The following is a 23,499-nucleotide window of genomic DNA, read 5'->3' as shown; positions in this document are numbered from 1 at the left end:
AGGGATGAGAGATGACAAGGCTAAATTCTCCAAATCATAATACAGGAAATTTATCATGAATGCTTTTTAGAGTCTATTATACTTGAATGTTTAAAGATATTGGAAAAATAGAGTTTATGCCTCAAATGTAAAAATACATGTTTTCGGAATTTGTTTGAAGTTAATTCTATAGCTTGAATTCCCAAACTATCTCTAGTGACAAAGGCATGAATTTTTTTTTGTTGTTATAAATTTATTTTATTTTTTTTTTTATTTTATTTATTTTATTTATTTATTTTTGGCTGTGTTGGGTCTTCGTTGCTGCGTGTGGGCTTTCTCTAGTTGCGGCGAGTGGGTGCTACTCTTCGTTGCAGCGCGTGGGCTTCTCATTGCGGTGACTTCTGTTGTTGCGGAGCATGGTCTCTAGGCACACAGGCTTCAGTAGCTGTGGCACACGGGCTTAGTTGCTCCCCGGCATGTGCGATCTTCCCGGACCAGGGCTCGAACCCCTGTCCCCTGCATTGGCAGGCAGATTCTTAACCACTGTGCCACCAGGGAAGTCCCCAAAGGCATGAATTTGAATATTTGTTTCTAGTCAAAAAATTCATTCCAGATATACTGTTATCTCTTCCCACATCAGTTTTATGTTATAATTTTTTTTTCCTTTTAGCTGCTGAATAAAATTAGGCAGGCTTTTGACTTAATGTGTTTGAACTGGCTATTTAAGTCATCTATGTTTCCTTTTAGAAGTTAAAAGTATCACCTTCATTGTTAATGACTATTCTTTTTTAGGCTTGATGTTTTTGGAGGGTAAGTCACTCATAGTTAACTATGTGAATAGTTGATATAAATGGTCAAATAAAAATTTCTCACGATTTGTATTAGAGTTCACTATTATGAAGTAAATTTTGGATAAATCTAATTTATGTGCAGTGCATACACAAGGATTAGGGTAGGGGTAGGGAGATAGGAAATAGGGTTTGCAGAGGGTAGGAAGCAGCTATATGACTTATTCTAGGAGGTGGTGACATTTTTGGTCTCAGTTTTCCATGAGTTTGGTTGTTCTGGGTAGTTGGAACGAATGTCCAAAATTCTGTCAGATTTGGTTACTTGATTCACTAGAAAAATCAAACTAAAATGAAGCAAAAGGGCTATGCAGCCTATTGGTCACTTTCAAAAATGTTTTCTGTATTCCCCTGGCTCATCCCTTCTTTTGTAAATTAAAGTCCATACTTAATTCAGATCCACTGCCTTTTAAAAAAGATTATAAATTAAACTTTTCTTGTTGATTCAAGTTCATAAACATTTACCAGTGGGGAATGGTAGCTGACTACTTTGTAAAATGTCTAGCTAGCATACAGCTTCATGTAAGGAGGTATTTTAAAGTGATGGTGACATACAAACATTTCTAGTCTCGAAGAGTGAAGTGAGGTCTCTTCTGCTTAATGACAGTAGCATCTTCATATCTGTAACCAGTTAACTTGTTATTATGGGTTAATCTTAAAAGTTTCGAAAGCAAGTTTGACATTTCTGTCATTCTTTATACTTGCTATACCTGTGTTTTATATGATTCATAATTCTCTTGTCCCTTGTGGCTCAGCTGGTATACATAAAATTGTCTTTTATTATATAATTTCTGCCTCCTTAAATTCATCTAATATTAGTTAACTGCCAGAGATTCCTGAAACATACTTTTTATTAGTGTACTAAAGTATGAAGGTGCTCGGGCCTAGACAAAAAGGATGGAAGAGTCTTAAAAGGTTAGAAAGGCTTTGCTTTACTCTCTTCATTTTAGATCCAGAATCTAGCCTAGAAGTCATACATGGCCTTTTCATTCAAGTTGGAGAAGAACGCTGAAGTATGGATTACTTAGAAATTTAATATGCATATATATGTATATATATTTCACTTTAGCTTTCTGTATAAAGTATTAGCACAAATAACAAATTTCCTTGTCTTCTGTATTGGCAGTTTGGTGTAACAGGTACTGAGATTTCATGAAGTTTATTATCTTGAAGAACAATAATGATCTTCAGTGACAGTTAATCATGCCGTTCTATATTAAACCATTTGCTGCCAAAAGGTCACTTGAACTCTTGCAATTAATTATAACATACTGTGAACAAGTACTTCTATGTGGCCAATATGTGATCTAATAATTCATAGTACTTTTTATTAGTTCATGTGAAGAAAATATTACACTGTTATACTGGGCATGATAACAGATATTGGAAATCCTTAGATAAATAAGGCAGTGTAGCATAGTGATTAAGAGTTGTGTTCAGATGGACCATGTTATTTTACTTATTCTAACTTTAGCACATGGTTTAATAGTAAGTCTAGCTTCCCCCCAATGATTAGAATGTAGTTTTAGGTTAGAAAAGGAGTATTTTAAATACCTTCATCTTATTAGTTGAGTACAAGGAAGTAATGCTACAGGTGAGACCATTTTCCTCATGGAAATGTAGAAATAAAAGAATCAAATTTATTAATATTTCAGTAAATCTTGGATCTTGCTTTTGTGTAATTACTTTTCAATTCCTGCTACTCTCCTTCCCCCACTTACCAAAAATTAGAGAAGAGAAAATGAGTGTGTGGGCAGAATTTGTGTTAAGACTACTGGAAGCTGTTTATACTGTGACCCTTGTAGAACTTTTTCTTGATTTTCTAGAGAGTTTTAAACTATGAGACCTCCCATTTATAATTACCTTTTAATATTTTATTAAATTCTTCTTGGAATCTTTACTTTTTAATCCCAAGAAATAGAAGTGATACCTTCTAATTGATAGTTTTTTATTCTGTCATAGATTCATCTAAAAACTACCTTAAGACAAAGACTTTTGAGGGCTTCTGTGCATTACATCTTGCTGCAAGTCAAGGACATTGGAAGATCATACAGATTCTTTTAGAAGCTGGGGCAGATCCTAATGCCACTACTTTAGAGGAAACCACACCACTGTTTTTAGGTGAAGTATATTATTTGTGGTACAGATACAATTTTTTATTTTTTACTTTTATTTTTTGCTAAAGAAACTAAGCTAAATTTTCCCTAAAGCTGTTGTATTTATAGTATGTTCTCTGGCAAATATTATACTGTCACTTCTTTGATTTTGAAACCGAAAAGGTATTTTTAAAGGTTCTTCTTTGTTTTCTACCCTTGGGTGGTAGCATCTGGGAATATCTTTTAAATGTTTACTTAAAGTTGTAAAACCTGTTCTGAATTGTAGTCATTATCATTGTTCTCAATGTTGTTCTGAAGACCAGGTAGAGTTTAAATTGTAGCAGTAGTTACAAGGTTACCTGTGAATGTTTTATGTTTGCTTTTGCTTTTTCTTAGCATTAAGAAATTAAGAATGTTTTATGGAAGAAATCATGAGCTAAACCTTTAACGCCAGTTAATTTGTTGCCTATATGGATCACTATTCAGACTTCTTCAGTTATGGTCTGTTTTTTAATTCATTAAGAACAAAGGCCGGGGACTTCCCTGGTGGTCCAGTGGGTAAGACTTTGCTCCCAATGCAGGGAGCCTGGGTTCGATTCCTGGTTGGGGAACTAGATCCTGCGTGCTGCAGGTAAGAAGTCCGCATGCTGTAACTAAGAGTTCACGTGCTGCAACTAAGAAGTCCACATGCCTCAACTAAGAGTCCGCGTTCTGCAACTAAGACCCAGCACAGCCAAAATAAATAATAAACAAACAAACAAATAAATAAATATATTTTTTTAAAAAGAACAAAGGCCAAATTCTGAAGGGCATACTTCTAATACCTGTCTTTTTGCTTCCCTCCCTCCCTTTCATCCTGTTTGTCTTCGGGGACATTGTGGCCCATAAAGTTTAGTGGAACATGAGAAAATTAACAGAATAAAACATTTGTACAGAATCAGTGTATTTGGATTATAGTTTTGGTCCTGCCACATGTAATTCATATGTTCATTTATTTACTGTATGCTTCAGTTTCCTCACTTATAAAATGAGAGTAATAATACCTACCTAGTCTTTATTGGGCTGAGAATAAAATGAGATAGCTATGAAAATAATTTTTTCCTTGTAAATTTAAAAATATATATTCTTAAAGTTTATGTACAGTAGAATTCATTCTTTTTAGTGTACAGTTTTACGAGTTTTGATGTATGCATAAAAATGTGTAATGACAATGACAGTCAAGACACAGAACAGTTCCATCACCTTGCAAAATTCCATCATGCTGCCTATTTTTAATCAACCTTTTCCCCCTACTTCACCCCTGACAACCACTGATCTGTTTTCTGTTTTCATCCCTGTAGTTTGCTTTTTTCCTTTTTGGCTGTGCCGTGCAGCTTGTGGGATCTCAGTTCCTTGACCAGGGATTGAACCTGGGCCACAGCAGTGGAAGCCCAGAATCCTAGGCCACCAGGGAACTCCACTATAGTTTGTTTTTTTTTTACAGAATGTCATAAATATATATGAAATAATACAACATGTAACCTTTGAGACTGACTTCTTTCACTTAGCATAATGCTTTTGAGATTCATACGTGTTGTTGCATGTATCAGTAATTCATTCCTTCCTTGCTAAGTAGTATTCCATTGTATGAGTGCACCACAATTTATCTATTTACCAGTTGATAGACATCTGAGTTTTCCGTGTTTGGTGATTATGAATAAATTGCCACAAACTTTTGCACACAGCTTTTGTTTGAATATAAGTTTTCATTTCTCTTGAATTAATATTTTGGATTGTTGGTTCGTGTGGTAAGTGTATGTTTAATTTTGGAAAACAATTTGTAAGTTTCTTATATAGTGACTCTCCCATTTTGCATCCCCTCCAGTAATGTTTGAGAGTTTCAGTTGTCGCACATCCTCACCATGTCACTTGGTATTGACAAATTTTTCTTTTTTTCTTTTTTTATATTTTAGTCATTTTAATAGGGATTTAGTGGTATCTCGTTGTGATTTTAATTTGTATTTTTCCTGATTGCTAATGATGTTGAACATCTTTTCATATGATTATTTGCCATCTTTCCTTTTTTTTCTGTTCTGTTATTAGACAAGTGTGTTTTGTTTTGAAATAATTTCAGAATTATGGAAATAACAGTACAAAGGATTCTTGTGTACCTTTCACCCAAAGTTTGTTCTTTTGCCCTGTTTACTATATCATTTTTTCTCCTTATATATTTATCCATGTATTATTTTTTTGGAACCCTTTGAGATTAAATTGTAGACATAAAGCTTCTTTACCCATAAATACTTCTGTGTGAACTTCCTAGAAGCAATGAAATTCTTTTATATAATTGCCATAAAATAATCAAAATCAGGACGTTAACACTGATACAGTACTGTTGTTTAATCTACAGATTTTACTCAGGTTTGCCAGTTGCTCCACTAATGTCCTTTTTAGCAAATAAAAAAAAATTTTTTTAATTGGTTCAAGATCAGTCCAGGATTATTTATTATATTTAGATGTTATGTCTCTTTAGCCTCCTGTAATTTGGAACAGTTTTTCAGTCTTTATCTGTTATGATTTTAGCATTTTTGAAGAGCTCAGGCCATTTATTTTGTAGAATGTCTTTCAATTTGGGTTTGTCTGATATTTTTTCTTGATAAAGTACAGGTTATACCTTTCTCCAGGAATACCACAGAAGTGAAATGGTATCTTAGTTCATCTTATCAGGAAGAAAATGATCCATTACTGGTGATGTTAATTTATAAAAGTGTTTTAAATATGTGATATATACTATTATGAAGATGTTTCATGGAAGCCTTGCTGTAATATGGTTTGAATTTCCTAGAGGGGAGATTACTTTTTATGTAAAGTTTCTTTTTTTTTTTTACCACATCCACATTTAACCCACTTCAGGTATTCTGTACAACTACATAGTAAGCTTAAGCTTTCATTGAAGCCGTGCTAAGTGCAATCTCTATTCCAGTTGTTATCTTCAAGGAATCTAACATAGAGGTGTGAACAAAAGGAATTAAGTCCTGTAAAAGAGTTAGAAATAACGTGTTCAGGGTATTAAAAGAGGGAAAAATAAGTCACCCTGGGATGACAGAGGAGGATAGCTTGTGCAGAGTACTGTATTAATAGTAACAGCAACATTTATTAAGCAGAGAATGTGTACCAAACCCTGTGTCAGATGTTTTACGTGAATTACCTTGTTTAATTTTCACCATGATTTTGTAACATATGTACTATTATTATTTCTACTATCACAGATGAGGAAGTGTGAAAACACTGTATTTAGGATCAGAAGTTCTGTATTTAAGTTTTGATCTTGCTACTGTCTGTGTATTGGTTAGAATAGCATTTCCTGAATTGATTCAGTGAGCTATTAATAGATGTTCATTGACAGAAGTAGTCCTGATCAACATATGTTTGGGAAATGCTATGTTCTATATTCCCCAGTGTAGAAAAACAAAAATTAGTAGCCATGTAGCTTTATGTGTCCACCTAGTCTGCAGTATTCTCTGTACTCTGTTATCCTGTTTTAGTATTTTCATAGTTCTTATCACTGGCTGCAATTATTTTATTTATTTGCTACCTTGTTTATTGACTCCTCTCACTAGAAAGAATGTTCCACGAGAGCAGGGATTTTATTTATCTTGTTCACTGTTGTATCTCCCAAACTCAGATCAGTGCCTGGTATATGGTAGGCATGCAGTAAATTATTTGTTGAATGAAAGAATGAAGGTCTCTGAAATAGCTTCTTATAAAATATCACTTGTTTTAACTTTAATCCAGCATTTTGAAATGTATTTGACCTTAATATTATTTTTATTTGTGGAACACTTAGGGGGAATATCTCAAAAAACATGAATATTCCATGGGACTATTTGAGAAATGCTAGCTTGATTACTTAGTTTAGAGTTTCAAAATATAATAGTCCCATTTACTAAATTCAGCATCGTGCTTACTTATTATATAAGTATTTGGAGAAAATTAGAGATGCAGAGTTTTTAGTGATTTATATTTCAGGATATATCAGGATTTATATTTCAGGATATTGCTGTTTTTTATGTTAATGAAGGAAGAGTTGCCAGGACAATTCACACCAGTGAAAAACTTTAAATCACTTATTTTTAGTAATAGGATTTATTTAGTTTCTTTGGTGGCAAACTACCACCCTAATTATGTTTTGTATTGGCTAATACAAAAAATATTTTGACTCAAGCAGAGAGTTTAAGCCCAAGGATATATAGTACACGGAGTACTTCTGCATGCTCAAGTACTGCATCAATTGTATTAGGTCCTTGTTTGGAAGTAGAGTTTTTGTTTGTTTTTTTTTTTAAATTAATTAATTAATTTATTTATTTATTTTTGGCTGTGTTGGGTCTTCGTTTCTGTGTGAGGGCTTTCTCTAGTTGCGGCGAGCGGGGGCCACTCTTCATCGCGGTGCGCGGGCCTCTCGCTGTCGCGGCCTCTCTTGTTGCGGAGCACAGGCTCCAGAGGCGCACGTTCAGTAGTTGTGGCTCACAGGCCCAGTTGCTCCGCGGCATGTGGGATCTTCCCAGACCAGGGCTCGAACCCGTGTCCCCTGCATTGGCAGGCAGATTCTCAACCACTGCGCCACCAGTGAAGCCCGGAAGTAGAGTATTTTTAAAAAAGGAAGAGCAAAGGAAAAGTACAGCCTGAGCTTTTGCAAAAACATAGCGACAGAGAATGGATATGTGCCTCTTCAGTTAGGTGTTTGTTTAGTTAGGTGTTGTGGGCTCTAGTGTCTGCTCTGACCCATAAATAATATGACAAACTTCAGCAATGTGCTTTACTTACCTGAATCTTTCTCCCTCTTTTAAATAACCATAGTGATCTGTGTTTCCATCTATAATGGAAGAGTTTTTTTTATTAAAACAAAATCCAGAACACTTCAAGGTTTGCACCAAGCTATAGATGATAATCTCTAGGTAAGGAAGAGTGGTTGGACCAACTGGACTTAAAGTGAGAAAGGGGGACTGCCCGTCTAGTATAGCTTCCTTCCCCATCTGTAGTTTTATCTTCCCAAACTGTTCATTGCTGAAACTTTGGAGTATGTTACCCCTCCTCCCAAGGGAAGCTATATTCCCTTGCATGTTGTAGTAACTATCCTGTGGCCCAGTTAACACCTAAACTGGGGGATCAAGGGATAGAAAATGAATACAGAACTATGGAAACTTTCAGGTGACTAGAAAAGTCATCAACATCAATGGTGTGTCATTATGACTGAACTAAAGTCTAAATGCAGACAGTTAGAAAATTTATTACTCCACTGTTTGTAATGGGAATATCTTTCCTACACAGAACTCACCAAGATTTTCATAAAATGGAGTTTGGAAGGAAGCTTTTCAGTTCGATGACAGTAAGAATTAAAATGAGAAAATCCCACAAATTCAGGAAACTTCTCCATATCTTTCCACGTGAAAATTGTTCTTATAGAACATCATTTGCTAACATGCAATTTAAAGTTTATGTTTAACAAGGAGTCTACCTCTTATTTCTTTTCTTTACTGTTGTCTTCTCTCTCCACTCCCCTTCCCTTGCCTCATAAATGCATACACAGTAAATATTCTAAGGATAGATTTGTAAAACTGCTTTGGAAATACAAATACCCTTGTTTATAAATATAGTAGATTTAACTGAAAATATAGCTGATTATATAGGAAATAGGTTTTCTTTTTATTTTGCTATATTTAAAACAGCACTGATAAATGGGAGGCTCAAATCCAACCCATTGCGACCTCACAGAACATGCTGTTTTGGCTTTTGATGGATTATTTTTCATTTTTTGTTCTTCTGAGTCTCTGCTTAGTCTGTGTAACCTTCAGCGTTAAACATAGCTGTAATGTTTATTAGGAACAAAGTTTTTTATAAACAGTGTTATGTGAGGCTGCCTGTTTCAATATTGAATTGTAAAATATGTCATACTTTAGCTCTTGTGGCCTATCCTTTAACTGTGACTCTGTTGATATACTCCAGAGTTGAACAAACCAACCTGTATTTCACTTTTCAGTAGTATTTTCATGGATTATTGATCATTCATAGAGTTATTTTTTGAGGTGCTATGAATTTTGAGGTTTAGCATTCATATATTTAATATGTATTATATTAATTAAACTTAATCTTTGGAGTTATTTTTAGATCTTTCAATGGAAAGATTAATCATCTTCCTCAAGGATTATAACTTAAGCATTTTTATTTGAGGACATGTTCTTGAAAATAGGAGTTTGAGTTTTCTCAGGTCTGAAGTATGGCTGTTCGCTAAAAAGTTACATTTTAAAAATGTTAATTTCATGTTTTATTTACTTTCTTGATGTAACTTTTTATTATTTTATATCATACTCTTCGATGCTTTAATACTGTATCTTTTCATTCCTTAAGGTAAGCAGTTTGAAGCTAGTATATTTATTATCTTTCTTGTGTTACCTTCATATAATTAAATGTATTTATGCCATCTGTCATTTTATTAGTCATGTTTGATTGATAGAATTACTCTTCCGGCTTTTAAAAGTGAAGAAATCAGTATCCCTATATTCTCCTGTGTAACTCTTTTTCTTTTTTCTGTCCTTTGCCAAATTTTGTTAGTTATATTGTATTAACGTTGTCAGTGGAAATAACATTTTGCCTCCTATTCTGGCATCTTAATACCTTCATTTTATTTTATTCTTATAGTTCTGTGGTTCAGTAGCTTAGAAGTTTATCATCAGTTATTTTGTCATGGTTTTTCCAGTCTTGTTTGGTTAACTAAATTCTTCCTTTAACAGAGTCCTCTGAAAGGACCCATGGGAATAATGTTCCTTGAGTTCTTGCATGGTCATAATTGAATAATTATTTAATTTAATTAAATTAATGAATTAATTTACTTCTTGGCCATGCCACGCTGACACTTGTGGGATCTTAGTTCCTCAACTATGGATTGAACCCAGGCCCTTGGCAGTGAGAGTGCAGAGTCCTAAACACTGGAGTGGTCCTTGGGATGAGGGATGTTTTGCCAGATACTTTTTCTTTGATAGGGACTCCTCAGTGTAATGATTTGTTTCTCTAAGCCATACTGTGGAGATCATACAGAAGTGGCTCCTGTAAGGAAACTACTGCTATATGAGTACTTCAAAAACGTGAATCGGATAATTATAGAAAGTGGTAGAATTCACTTTTATAGCTCTGCTATCTAAATCAAACATTTCTCTTGACTCTCTTGGTGGGGAGACATATGGAAAAATAATAAAATAGTGGAATTTTAGGTTTTTGTCTTCTAAGACTTTAATGTGATTGAAAGATGTGTTTTTCTGGATATGATCTCTGATGGCTAATTGCCCATTTGACTTCTTTCTGTCAGAAACAGAGACATGTCAGTGGCAACATGTAGAAGTAGATTGGGGTACTGACTACAGTCTTTCTGTTATATTCCTAACATAATGAATTTTGTCCATTTGGTCATGGTTTTTCCCATCAGTATACATCTTTAAGATTGTTAGTCGTTGGGCAGACATGAGGTCCTTTGTAAGAAAGAAGTGTAACTTTTCATTACAATTTTAGAAAAAAATTTTTCTAAGTAGCAATCAGATACTACATTTCAGACTAAGGATTCATGGCCAAAACACATTATAGAAACATATCTGTATATATAGGGAGAGTGGTTTGAAATTATGATATATGTCTTTGATGGGAAACCCTTACTTTATAACCATTCTGATTATAAAATTTAATTATGAAATAAATAACTGTGGGTAGTCCTACTTACCCAGTGACATTCTTGAAATAATTCTCCATCCTTGCCAGTCACTTTGTCAGAGTGAAAAGTTGAAACTAACATATGCTGTCAGTGGAGTTAGTATAGTACTTTAATAGTTCTCCTGTCCTGGGTATAGGTAAAGTCTTAGAAAAACATAAAATCTGAGGTGACATAGAATAAATTCAAAACACTAGAAAAAAAAATCACTTGTCATTGCAGTCTAGTTTCTTTTCTAGTGCCACCAGATGTCAGTGTAACCACAGGACCAAAGAAATACACAGTAGATAAAATGGCTATGAACATTCTTTTTTGCTTTGTGAAAGAGGTAGGGAAAAAAGTTTTATTCAAATTAGATATACAATAGAAAGATTATTTTATCGGTGAATTGTAGAGAAAAATGAAGTGCATAATGGAGAATAGAGTACATGTAGAACTTAAGAAGCATAGATACAGTTAAAAATTCATATATAAATCAAATGTGCTAATAGAATATGTAGGTGATCTCTGAGGCCCTCAGAAATCACCAACCTGTTGCTATAACTAGAGGAGATGGACAGCCTGTGTTTAAACTGTTCATTACAGCCTTACTGACTGTGATGTTTCTCAGTAGAACTACTGTCACAATTTGAGCCTCAAGATGAAAGAGTATATTCTAGCTTATAGATGTAAAACTCAGCTCACTGCAATTTGCATTTGGTACAGAACTTGTCTACAGTAGTTCCCTAGAACACATAGTCACATTAGGCATTTTTCCAAAAGAGCATTCAATAGGATAATTACATTTTAAAAAATCCCTCCTTTAGAAGTTTATTGTTTAATGAGTGCTACATTAAATAATGATCATTGTTTACATTTTTAGTTAGAGTTTAGTACTCCTAGTTAGATTTATTACTTACATGTATGTATAGCTCTGCCATATTTCTCCCAGATGAGAATCCTATGAAGTCCATGTCTTCATGAAATCTTCATGTGGGGCTTGTGACTGCACTCAGTGTGCTACATGCCTCAACTGAGTTTTGATTTTGGTTAGAAGTTTTATGTGGGTCAGTGGCTGCTTCTACTTCCTTGATTTCTCCTTTTCAACAATATTTTGTTATTTAGGTTATGTTATCCCAGATTACTTCTTTTTCCCTCTTAAATATAGGAAATGGAAAGAGGTGTTTCTTCAAAAATATAAATGTCTCCCTAGAAATTATGGCAGGTAATGATGTTCTCATATCATTCTTACTTTGTTAGACTTTTGCTGTTACAGGTTTCTTCAGCACAATAACCTGACCTGTTGTGGGAGGGGCAGTGTCCCTGCCATCAGAGCTTCTGGTTTTTCTTTTCTGCTGTCTCAGCTAGAGTCTTACAGACAATACCTGTTTGGATTGAAGGGAGGAAAGCCTTTCTCCCATCTCTCTGTGTACCTCAGACACTTTGAGCTCTGTCTTCCAAATGGGGTGTTTTATTTCATGTTTATTCTTTATCCTTGGGCTCTGGTCTCTGTTCAGTGCCAGTGTAATACCAGATCCTATGATTCTGCTTTCTTTTTCTCTCTGGGAATCCACAGTACTTTTCTAGGTTCCAGAATTACTCATTTCCTTTCTGTCCTTGAACACCTGCCCCAAACCATAGGAGCCAAAACTAATGGCCTGGATCCCTGTCCTCATTGCCAGGCATGTATCTTGAAGATAGATATGCCTAGTATTCTAGGTTAAATTCCAATTTAGTTAAATTCTAAACTCTAGACCAGAGCCACCCAGTAGAATTTAGAAGTGTCCTAAATCTGTACTGTCCAGTCACTAGCCAAGTGTGGCTCTTGAGCACTTCAAATGAAGCTAGTTTGATTGAGGTACTCAATTTTTCATTTAATTTAATTTTAATTAATTAGATTTAAATAGCCACATATGGCTACTGGCTTCTGTATCAGAGAGCGCAGCTCTTCGTATATCCTTAACTGAGCTGTAGTCCTCTTCTGTCTTTGAAATGTTGGCTTCCTTTGCCGTAGCATGCGGTACTAGATGGGTCCCATGTAGAGAGGTGAGGGAGCAAAGAAACACCAGCTTAGCCAATCAGCTTGCTTATCAGTGGATGGTAGAAATTGCAGCTGAATTTCCCTCATTATCCTCAGTTGATTAGGTGATTATCAGACTCACCCTCCAGTCTAAGGAAATGTCTTTAGGTCTCTGCAAACTTGGACAGGAAGTGGAAGGAAAAGAAAGAGCATAAAAGTTCTGTATAAACAGCATCTGCCTATAGAGCTGTTTTTCTCTCTTCCAAAAATCAATTTTCTGTTTTTTGGAAGAGAGAAAAATATGGCAAGTGAATACAGGTGGTGGCCATGGAAAGATAGAGGATTATGGGCTTTGGATTCCTTTTTTGAGGATGGGAAATAGTGTATATGTTTGTAAGACAAGATCAGTATGGCTGTGGAGGAGGAAAGATAAGCATAAACATTTATTTAAACTAATAAAACTGGTTTGTGGGTAATTATCATGGAGGAAGTAAATTGGACAATAAATTGGGGAAATCTGAAGGTCTGCACTCTCACTTAGGAGGGGACCTGGATATGCACTTCTTGTAGTGCTGGATGACGGTTGCAGTTAATCGGGTTGTTGGACAAAAGGATTGATCCTGCAAAGGGAAGAGGCTGTCCTTAGGGTGCATGGAGTGAAGGTGACCAATATGAGTTTAGTCAGAGAGCTGTATTAGTATTGAGGGAACTGTAATTATGGCCTAACTCCTCATGATTGAAAAGCTAACCTTCTGAGTATCCTATTTGTGGAGTTTATTAGGAAAAGAAGTTGACCATTTATATATCAGGAAAGGGGTAAGGGAGACTGAGGGAGAGAAAGAAGGAACATTTATTGAGCACCTACTGTATTTACTTATATTAATTATTCAGTCAACATAAAAGCCCATAGGTAAGTAGATTATCCTTATTTTATATGTGTAATGAGATTGAGAGACTAACTTGCTCACAGCTGGACAGAATGCCTGACTACACTATCTGTGTTCTTTCCACTAGAGTTAGGGCATCATCTTGATCCTAAATTATAATTCAGGTATGTCTGAGATGCCTGAGCACTTGTGTCATGAATAAGTAGGTGGCAAATTCAGGAGCAGAATGAATGGTTTTCAGGTAGAGATTTTTATTTGAGTAACTGGGTGGTAGAGGGGCTTCTGGGAGACAAGGGTGGAAGAACAGCCTGGTTTTCTAGCTTCAGGGATTCATATTTGAGCCCTGTAATTAGAGGAGCTGAAGGCGGAAGGTGAGGGATCTGTTTCCATGAGCAGCTCTGAGAGGCGCAGGGATATGAGCAGCCCTGCTCTGCAGGAAGCTCAGTGACAGAGCATGTTGTGGGTTAGGTTGGGAACAGGGCATCTTCTCCACTGCTGCTCAGATGTAGCATGTTGCCTATGCAGTGGGCACTGCAGGGAAACCAGCATCACTTTGGCATCTTGCATATTCAGAATTGGGAAATAAATGGCACCTATGGCCTGGGTGGCATCATTCTCATTGGCACTGTGCCAGTTAATAACCTTCAAGTGGCCTTTACAACTGTGGACATCAAGAAGGTGTCTCAGAGAAGAAGATGACAGGATTATTTAGGAGATCAGAAGTCCTTAGTGGGGTAGAATTTGTCAGGAGATATAGCTTCCATATTATGCAAGTGGGGCCATGAACTGGTGAAAAATACTAAAAACTTTTATTGTGAAACATTTAAAATATATACGAAAGTAGAGAACATAATATAGTGAACTCCTTTGTACCGTCAGCCAGCTATAGCTGTTATCAGCTTGTTTCTTCTGTAACCCCAATGTCAGGATTTGAAATTTTAGTTTACAGTTTAACATAACTTCACTTGTACGCCCAGGCTAGTGAGTCCCAAAGGAACTCAGGATAAAAACAATGTTATATTTTATTTGTTCATATCTCAACTACTTCCAAAGAGAATTTGAAGTGACTGATGATTAAGGTAAGAGTAAACACTACACACCTACCAGAACGGCTAAAAAGAAAATGATTGAAAGTGCCAAGTGTTTATGAGGATGTGAAGCAACCAGAAGATAGATTGCTGATGGGAGTGTGAATTTGGTATAGCCACTTTGAAAAACTGTTTGGAAGAACTTACTAAAGCTGAGTATATACATACTCTCTGTCCCAGCAATTCCATTCCTACGCATATATTCAACAGTAATGTGTATCAGTGTTCAGTAAAAGACATACTAGAATAGTCTCGTTGTAGCACTCTATAACAGCCCCAAACAGGAAGCTATCCAAAGAGCATCTGCCAACAGTAGAACGGGTAAATAAATTGTGTTCTATTTACACAATGGATTACTATACAGCAATGAAGAGGAATGATCTGCAGCTAGAGGCAACAATATTGATAAATTTTACAAGCATAATGTTGAACCAGAGAAACTAGATGTAATAGAGTACAGGTTTTCCTCAACTTAGGATGGGGTTACATCCCAATAAGCCCATTGTAAGCTGAAAATGTTGTAAGTCAAAAATGCACTTAATACACCTAGCCTACCGAACATCATCGTTTAGTCTAGCCTACCTTATATGTGCTCAGAACACTTACATTAGCCTACATTGTGCCTTACATTAGGCACAGTCATCTAACACAAAGCTTATTTTATAATAAAGTGTTGAATATCTCATGTAATTTATTGAAACTATATTGAAAGTGAAAAACAGAATGGTTGTATGGGTATAGAATGGTTGTGAGTATATCAGCTGTTTATCCTTGTGATTTTGTGACTGACTGGGAGCTGCAGCTTGCTGCCACTGCCCAGCATTGTGAGAGATGATCATACCACATATTGTTGCCCAGGAAAATATCAAAATTTGAAGTACAGTTTCTGCGGAATGTGTATCCCTTTTGCACCACTGTAAAGTTGAAAAATTGTTGTCAAACCATCTTAAGTTGGGGACTGTCTGTATTTTCTGGCCCTTTACAGAAACAGTTTGCTGACTTCTATTCTTGTTAATATTACCAGGTGTAGTTGAGGGAGTCCTGACTAACTAGGAAGCCTGGGCTTCAGCTCTGTGACTTTGGGCAGATCACTCAACTCCTCAGGATTTATGTCCTGAACAAGCAGGTGATGAGCTGTGCTCCTACGAGTAGCTCCAGCTACAAATTCATTTTTTCCTTAAAAAAAAAAAAAAAGCTAACTTTTTGCCAAGGCTTACAAAATTTGGCTTCTTTCTACCTCTCTTGCTTTATTTCCTTTCCTTGACTTCACTTCAGTCACACTGGCCATCTTGGCTATTCCAAACATACTCGCTCTTCTGTACCTCACTGCCTTTACACTTCTTATTTCCTGTTTGGAGTACTCTTCTTCCACCTCTTTGCATGGCTTACTGCTTATCTCTCATTTCTCTGTTCAGAGGTCTCTGTTTCAAAGAGATGACCTCTATCCTCTTTTCTAACATAGCACTCATACTCAATCACTGCTCTTTACTTTACCTTGTTAATTTCTTTCACTTTTTTCCCACAGAAAGTAATTTCACAGTTTCTTTTATCAGAACATATTTCCTTTATCCATGTGCTTGTTTATTATCTGTCTCTCCCACTAGAATGGAAGTTCCACGAAGGCAACTACTTTGTAGGTCTGGTTGCTTGCTATGCCCCTTGTGCTTAGTACAGTCCCTGGCACTGTTGAATGATTGGATTAATTATTTAACTATTGCAGAGTCTTAAAGGACATGGTAAAATGGTAGATTTTATTTCAAATGCAAATAAGAGCCCTGGAAAAAAATTTAAACTATTATTATAGCTAAGTTGATTTCAATGGCTTGTTGTTTGCAGCTGCTTTTATAATCATTTAAATTCTTCCACAGAGCTGTCAGGTATGTTTATATAATCATCCTTAATTTACATAGAATGTGAAGTCATAAGTATAGTGACTTCTTCCAAAGCACTGTGGTTTGCTGATTTTCTGGGATTTGTAAGTCAATGTGGCTTTTGTTTTTGTTTTTTAAATCAAATTTTGGAAAATTTCAGGCATTTTTTTCTCTTCAAATGTATTTTTTGCTGCCCAGTTTTTACTCTCTTCTCCTTCTGGGACTCCAATTAATGTATGCTGGACTGTTTGATGTATACAGTTGGTTTTCCTGTAGTCTTTTTTTTTCCCTCTCTCAGTTCTTCAGATAGGATGATATACATACATATATATATATATATATATATATGTTTTTGTTTTTGTTTTTTTTCCTTCTTTCTTTTTTTGGCCATGCTGTGTGGCATGCAGGATCTTAGTTCCCCAACCAGGGACCGAACCCATGCCCCCTGGAGTGGTAGCGTGGAGTCTTAACCAATGGACCACCAGGGAAGTCCCTGGTTGATTTATATTGATGTCTTCAAGTTCATCCACTCTTCTCCCATCTCTGATCTTCTTTTAAGCCCATCCATTTCTTTTTTCAGTTCTGGAATTTCCAGTTGGTTCTTTTTTTTTTTTTTTTTTAAGCAGTTTCATTACTCAGATTCTCTGTCTATGCTGTGTGTATACCATGGATATTAAAAGTAAAATCTTTGAACATATTTTCCTTAAAGTTTTAAAGCATATTTATAGTAGCTGCATTAGTTAATCTGTTAAATCCAATGTCTGGGCCATCTTGGGATCAGTTTCTGCTCACTACTTTCTGACTTGTATACTGGGCATTGTGAATAGTATGTCACAGACTTGAATTCTCTTATCCTCTGAGAATAGTGAGTTTTTTTCTTTTTTTAAAAATAATAGGTAGATTATTTACTGTCTTATGACCTTGAACTTGTTTAGGTTTGGTTTTATGCTTTGTTGAGAGCATAAGGTATTTCCCAGATCTAACTCCCAGGAGGATTCAGTTCCCAGCCTCTGCCTCCTTCTTGATCAGGGCTTATTTTAGGCTTCCTTAGAGCATGTCTAGAGTAGGCCTTAGTCTCAGATGTGGTCTTTATTCCTAAGGCTCTGCCTTTTGGGTGTCTCAGCTGGATGCCCAGAGTGTTAACAAGCTATCGAAGTGTCAGTGTGGTTTCACCTCTCTGACTGGGCCAGAACTCCTAGGAGTTCCATTGCCCCTCAGCACTGTCTTTTACTTATCTCTGTTCCATTCTTAACCCTTCAGCAGTTCTCTGGTAAGCTTCATCTTGCCTTGTACATGTGTAGCCTAAACCTCAGGCAAGGATTCTTGGAGAACTTCCACAGTGGGGCTTCCCCTCCGCACAGTCCTCTTTTCTCTTGGGGTTTGCCCCACCGATTTCAACTGCTTAAACTCTGATATTTTCCTCCTTAGCTCAGCAGACTGCTTCACTGTGCTTGGACCATTTCCTCTGCTTGGAGTATTCTTTCTTCAACCTTACCTTTACTGTGCTTGGACTTCAGCTCATTGCACCATAATCCAGAAATGTCCCCAGGCAGAAAGCTGGGGTGATCATGGGGCTCACCTCATGTGTTTCCCTTTCCTTAGGAATCAGTCTTTTGCCCATGGTTTAATGCTAGAAAAAGTTGCTTTATGTATATTTCCCACTCTTATGATGGCTAGTTTAGTACCAGTTATTTTGTCATATCCAGAAGTATAGTTATGAAGGCTCTTCTGTTTGGAGAGGAATGAGTTTTATTTTAGACATTTATTTTTCATTCACTGAGTCAATGCTTATTTATTGCCTGTCTTCTGTTTGCGATTGGCACTGGGCACGTAAGGGGAACGGAGCACAGTTTCTCTCCTCAAGCATACTTTACTAATGATAAGGAGGCAAACAAATAGTAAGTTCAAGTCTGGGTTTTTTTGTTTTTTTTTTTTTAAATAACTTTCACTGAAGTATAATATACTTAGTCACAGTATGGTTCCCACTCCCTCTCCAATTTGGTAACTTATTATGTAAGGACAAAGAAGTTAACCCAACTCTTCCAAAGGAGAGGCTTTGGTAGTAGGATGTAAGCTGTAAATAACACTTTTCTAAACCACTATTTCTGTTTTTTTTTTAAAGGTTTATTTATTTAATATTTTATTTTTGGCTGTGTTGGGTCTTTGTTGCTGTGTGTGGGCTTTCTCTAGTTGTGGTGAGCGGGGGCTACTCTTTGTTGTGGTGTGCAGGCTTCTCATTGCAGTGGCTTCTCTTGTTGCGTGTGCAGGCTTCTCATTGCAGTGGCTTCTCTTATTGCAGAGCACGGGCTCTAGGTGCGCGGGCTTCAGTAGTTGTGGCACACGGGCTCAGTAGTTGTGGCTCGTGGCTCTAGAGCGCAGGCTCAGTAGTTGTGGCACATGGGCTTAGTTGCTCCGCAGCATGTGGGATCTTTCCGGACCAGGGCTTGGACCCGTGTCCCCTGCATTTGCAGGTGGATTCTTAACTACTGCGCCACCAGGGAAGTCCCTAAACCACTACTTCTTAACAATTAACCATTACTTAACCATTTGCCTTATTTTGAAATAATTAGCAAGAGCTATAAAAATGCCATTTTGCCATTGAGAAATTTTTTTCACTAGAGATGCAGACATCAGATATCTTAATGTATTTATGATATTAAAAGTTTTCTCTCTGACTTCTGTAGCGTATTTAATAATCATAACAAATTTTTTCGACTTTCATTTTTAGAAGGTCTCCCTAATTCATGGAAACAAACTTATCTACACTCTGTTTCATATATCACCACTGACAACCTGATAATCTTCAACTCAGGCTTTTGGCTATGGAGTGATTTTTGCCTATGGAGTGATTTTTGCCAGCAGTCACTGATAATGATGTATGAATTGGATGTGAAACAGATTCTACTAAATTTTCATTGGTTGATATAAGAACATCATTTTAACAATGATTGTTGTTTATTATGGTAAAAATATCTAAGATGCAGACTTGCAGTATTGTGCTTTTAGTTTGCTTGTCATTTACTGTTGTCATTTGTGATCAGATGGTGATAGCCAACCTTTCAATTCTTTTGAGACTGTTTCTCCAGACTGCTGCTGTTTCTTCTGACCTGTTCATCCCATCCCCCTCCCAATTGCATTTTTAACAAAATAGAAACACATATTATCTCCATTGTCAAAGAGAATATGTTTGCCCCCTGCTTCCATTTCCTCTGTATCTTTTAAGATACAATTGAAAATAATTTTATATGTGTACTAAAAGGATGTATATATTAATGGGTTTGGGCTAAGACAATTGTGATAAATGTTTTGGAATTGCATAAGGAGTACATATATGTTTTGATTTGTTGATAGGAATGATTACAGTATTGTGAGTTCGAAGCTGAATAAGTGATGGGAACATCACCGAAGTGCCCAGTCCTACAAACATGGCTTTTTACTGACAACAATTTTTTTGACTGTTGTATTGCAGCTGTTGAAAATGGACAGATAGATGTGTTACGGCTGCTACTTCGATATGGAGCAAATGTTAATGGATCCCATTCTATGTGTGGATGGAACACCTTGCACCAGGCTACTTTTCAGGTAAACTCTGAATTTATTATTTCATTTCCATGTAAATTGTGTCTTTTACCCTTTTAAAATGACAGTTCTATATAGTTTTTGCTTCCTACTTGCCTGTGATTTATGATGGTTAGTGCAGTACAGAAAAGGCAGTCTAAATGCTAACGGTCATTCTGAATAAGCCAACTGCTCCAGTAGTTCTAGTAGCTTTGGGCTGCAGGGATTATCTCAGTTTTTCAAATGTTGATAGCATAGTTAAGAGACCATCAGAATATTTTGGATATAAATTGATAGTGAGCAATGGCTTATTTTATTTATAGCACTGTGTTTAGAAACTGTAATGACATCTTAGTGCTTGTACTTGCAAACTAATTTTGCAGGATTTTATAAGGATTATAATTCCTAGAGATTCCCAGTGTTTTATTTGTTTATGTTTAATGTTCTAGCTAAAGGTACAGAATAATCTGATTGTTTAACACTTTCTTCCCATCCACCAATACACTTTTTTCCTTTAGTGAGGATAAAAAACACACACACACACAACAATAAAAAAGATATCTTCTATTTTCTTTGTTTTCTCTTATTTAAAATATGAATCTGTGCCTTAGGAAAATGCTGAGATCATAAAATTGCTTCTTAAAAAAGGAGCAAACAAGGAATGCCAGGATGACTTTGGAATCACACCTTTATTTGTGGCTGCTCAATATGGCAAGCTAGAAAGCTTGAGCATACTTATATCATCGGGTAAGACTAATCCATTAGCCTTTACACTGTTAAGATCATGAGTTTTAACTTTGTATCTTCTTAGGAAGAGTAATTTTTGACCAGATATAAATCAGGTTCTGGAATTTATGGTCTTATGTTAGTGGTAAATAAGAGTACATACAAGTTCATTTGTAAGTCTGGTTACTAAGTCTCTATTACTAACATAATATATTGCGCAACTATTAATTTATCTGAGTAGGACCATAATGATCTATCATTAAAGCAGGTTTATTGGCAAGTTGAATGATGGTGCTGTCCTTTATTATAGGGACCTGAGCAATTCCAACTTGCTAGGGTACAAGACTAGTATAGGCTTAATTAACTTTTTAGATAGTTATTTTGTATATTAACCCTTTGAGTTGTATGTTTTGATCAATTGTGTGATATTTAAATGGGTTTATTTCAAAGCATGTTTATACTTTATTATGTTAATAAATAGCAACAGAAGCCTGTTAAAGGTTTCTCAGTGACAACCATTACACATTCAGCATTGTTGGAGAGGATGGTGTTGAGGTGGCATTCTTACTCTGTGTGACATTTCTGTGACCAGAAACTTTTGTTATGTAAGAGCTTTTCAGTTCAGTTCTTCCAGACACTGCGTGTGCACTCACACTGCTAACCTGACGAAGCATGGATAGTCAAGAGCAGATGGGAAATACACCAGATTTGCCACCACGCAATTTCTTTTAATACTTAGACTTTTCACATATCTCTACAGAGAAGAAGTTGAGAGAATCCCCCAAATCATTTGTTCAAGCTTTTTTTTTTGTATTAAGAATCCCAGGCTTGGGGACTCCCCTGGTGGTCCAGTGGTTAGGAATACACCTTCTAATGCAGGGGACGTGGATTCTATCCCTGGTCGAGGAGCTAGGATCCCACATGCCATGGGGCATCTGGGCCCGTGTGCCACAACTGCTGAGCCCATGCACTCTAGAGCCTGTGCACCACAACTAGAGAGGCTGCATGCTGCAACTACTGAGCCTGTGTGCTTTGGAGCCCACATGCCACAACTAGAGAAGAAGCTGCATGCCTCAACTAAGACCTGACACAGCCAAATAAATAAATAAATTAATTAATTTTTTAAAAAAAGAATCCCAGGCTCTGAGCATTTAAGTGTCTTGCCAAAGCTCTAGAAAGTATTCCCTGGCAGAATCAGGACTTGGATCCAGGACTTGTGATTTCTCATCTTCCTTCTTCTATGTTGTACCTTCCCAAGGACTGTCGTGATGTATTTTGCGACTTCCAGTCCGTAAGTTGCAGTTATTAGTGTGTAGCTAATATTTAGAATGAAATAGGTTAAACTGCAGCTTAATGACTCCTCATGCTGAGCCTGTCTCCTGGAACACTAAGCATCTGTTTTGTTTTCCTTTGTTCTTTTTTTCTTCTCCTCTCTGAATCGTTATGAATAGCAAGTTGAAAAGGTATGTAGGTATGTTTATAATGTAACTATACATGTTTCTGACTCTTTAAAATGACTTTTCTTTCAGTGAATTATCTCTCATTTTCCTAACTTTTCTACCTGTAATCTTACAGGATCTAGTTCCTTATTCTTTCTTATACATTGAAATTGTCAATCAAAACAAAGCATTGCTTAAAAGAGAAAGTTAGGTAGGTTTCTTTTTTGACTTAGTCTTTTCTCAGTTATAGTGTTCATTTCTTTCTGAGGCTGACGGTAGGTGAAGCCACCTTGTACAAGTCAAGAATATTCTGTGTATCTAGACATGTTGAATATCCAGTTGGAATTTCTGACAGTTCCATAAACTCTAAGTTACCATTTGTGTTTTGCATTGTTTTTACCCATTTCAGGGCTTTGGTTTATTCAAGGTATATTTATGGAACATCCTTTTAAATAAAAAAGTAGTCTTTCCCCCCTTGATGATGATGATTTTTCACTGAGCTGTATTCCAGAAATTTAAAAATTCTCATGGTCATGTATTAACACCACACTTAGCATACTTAACACATTATTTGTCAATGAGAAAAGTTTGAGGAAGTCTGCTATTTTTGAAACCTTCACAAAAATTGAGGTCGCTAAACTTTTTCACATCTTTATACATTTGTGTCTAAATAATTGATTAGATTTATGCTTAAAAAGATCAGCTTAGAAACCCATTTAAATAGACCTTTTTCCTTTTAATGTGGGCACTGTTTATCATGCACTGGTCATGGAGAAAAGTGATATAATGAAGAGTATAGTCAACATTAGTTTAAAGGCATAGCCCCCATGTATATCATATCTACTGGAATTTTTTTTTCACAAATCTTAGCCTGAATCAATTAGTGGCATCTGTAAAGTCTCATAATTTAGATTTTTTTCTTTTCCTTTCAGTAATGATCAGAAATGTTATCCATATTTGATGGTTTGCATTTTTCCTTTTTTAAATGATTGCTTACTGGACCCTCAGAGTGCTTGTTGGAATGAAATGAATTCTTCCTTGAATAAGATTCTTATTTTAACTTAAAAATGAATTCTAAAATATTAATCACTTGTTTTCTTGCTGACATAAAAGTAAAAACAATGTAAATGATTACCAATAAGTTATGAAAATTAATATGTTTTAACAACAGTATCCATTAAGGAAGAAAAGCTATTGTACTGTGAAACCCTTTTAAGGCAGCTGCTTTGAAATTTTTGTTAATTATTATTATTATTTTTTGCATTAAGGAGGGTTATAT

General features: G+C 36.0%; 1 protein-coding gene across 3 annotated transcripts in view; it reads left to right on the top strand.

Annotated features, from left to right (window-relative positions):
* ASB3 (ankyrin repeat and SOCS box containing 3) overlaps positions 1-23,499 on the top strand; it is a 90,884-nt gene that overhangs the window by 33,650 nt on the left and 33,735 nt on the right. For 2 of the 3 annotated variants that reach the window (XM_024118570.2, XM_055089175.1), the window contains 3 exons: positions 2,787-2,945; positions 19,967-20,079; positions 20,667-20,802. In XM_024118570.2, the coding sequence (XP_023974338.1) occupies positions 2,787-2,945; positions 19,967-20,079; positions 20,667-20,802 (408 nt within the window). The remainder of the gene's footprint in view (positions 1-2,786; positions 2,946-19,966; positions 20,080-20,666; positions 20,803-23,499) is intronic. The other variant, XM_024118572.3, reaches the window with a different exon arrangement.

This window comes from Physeter macrocephalus, chromosome 12 (genome assembly GCF_002837175.3).
Source record: "Physeter macrocephalus isolate SW-GA chromosome 12, ASM283717v5, whole genome shotgun sequence".
NCBI classification, from domain to species: domain Eukaryota; kingdom Metazoa; phylum Chordata; class Mammalia; order Artiodactyla; family Physeteridae; genus Physeter; species Physeter macrocephalus.
This window is presented reverse-complemented; position numbering and strand designations above follow the sequence as displayed.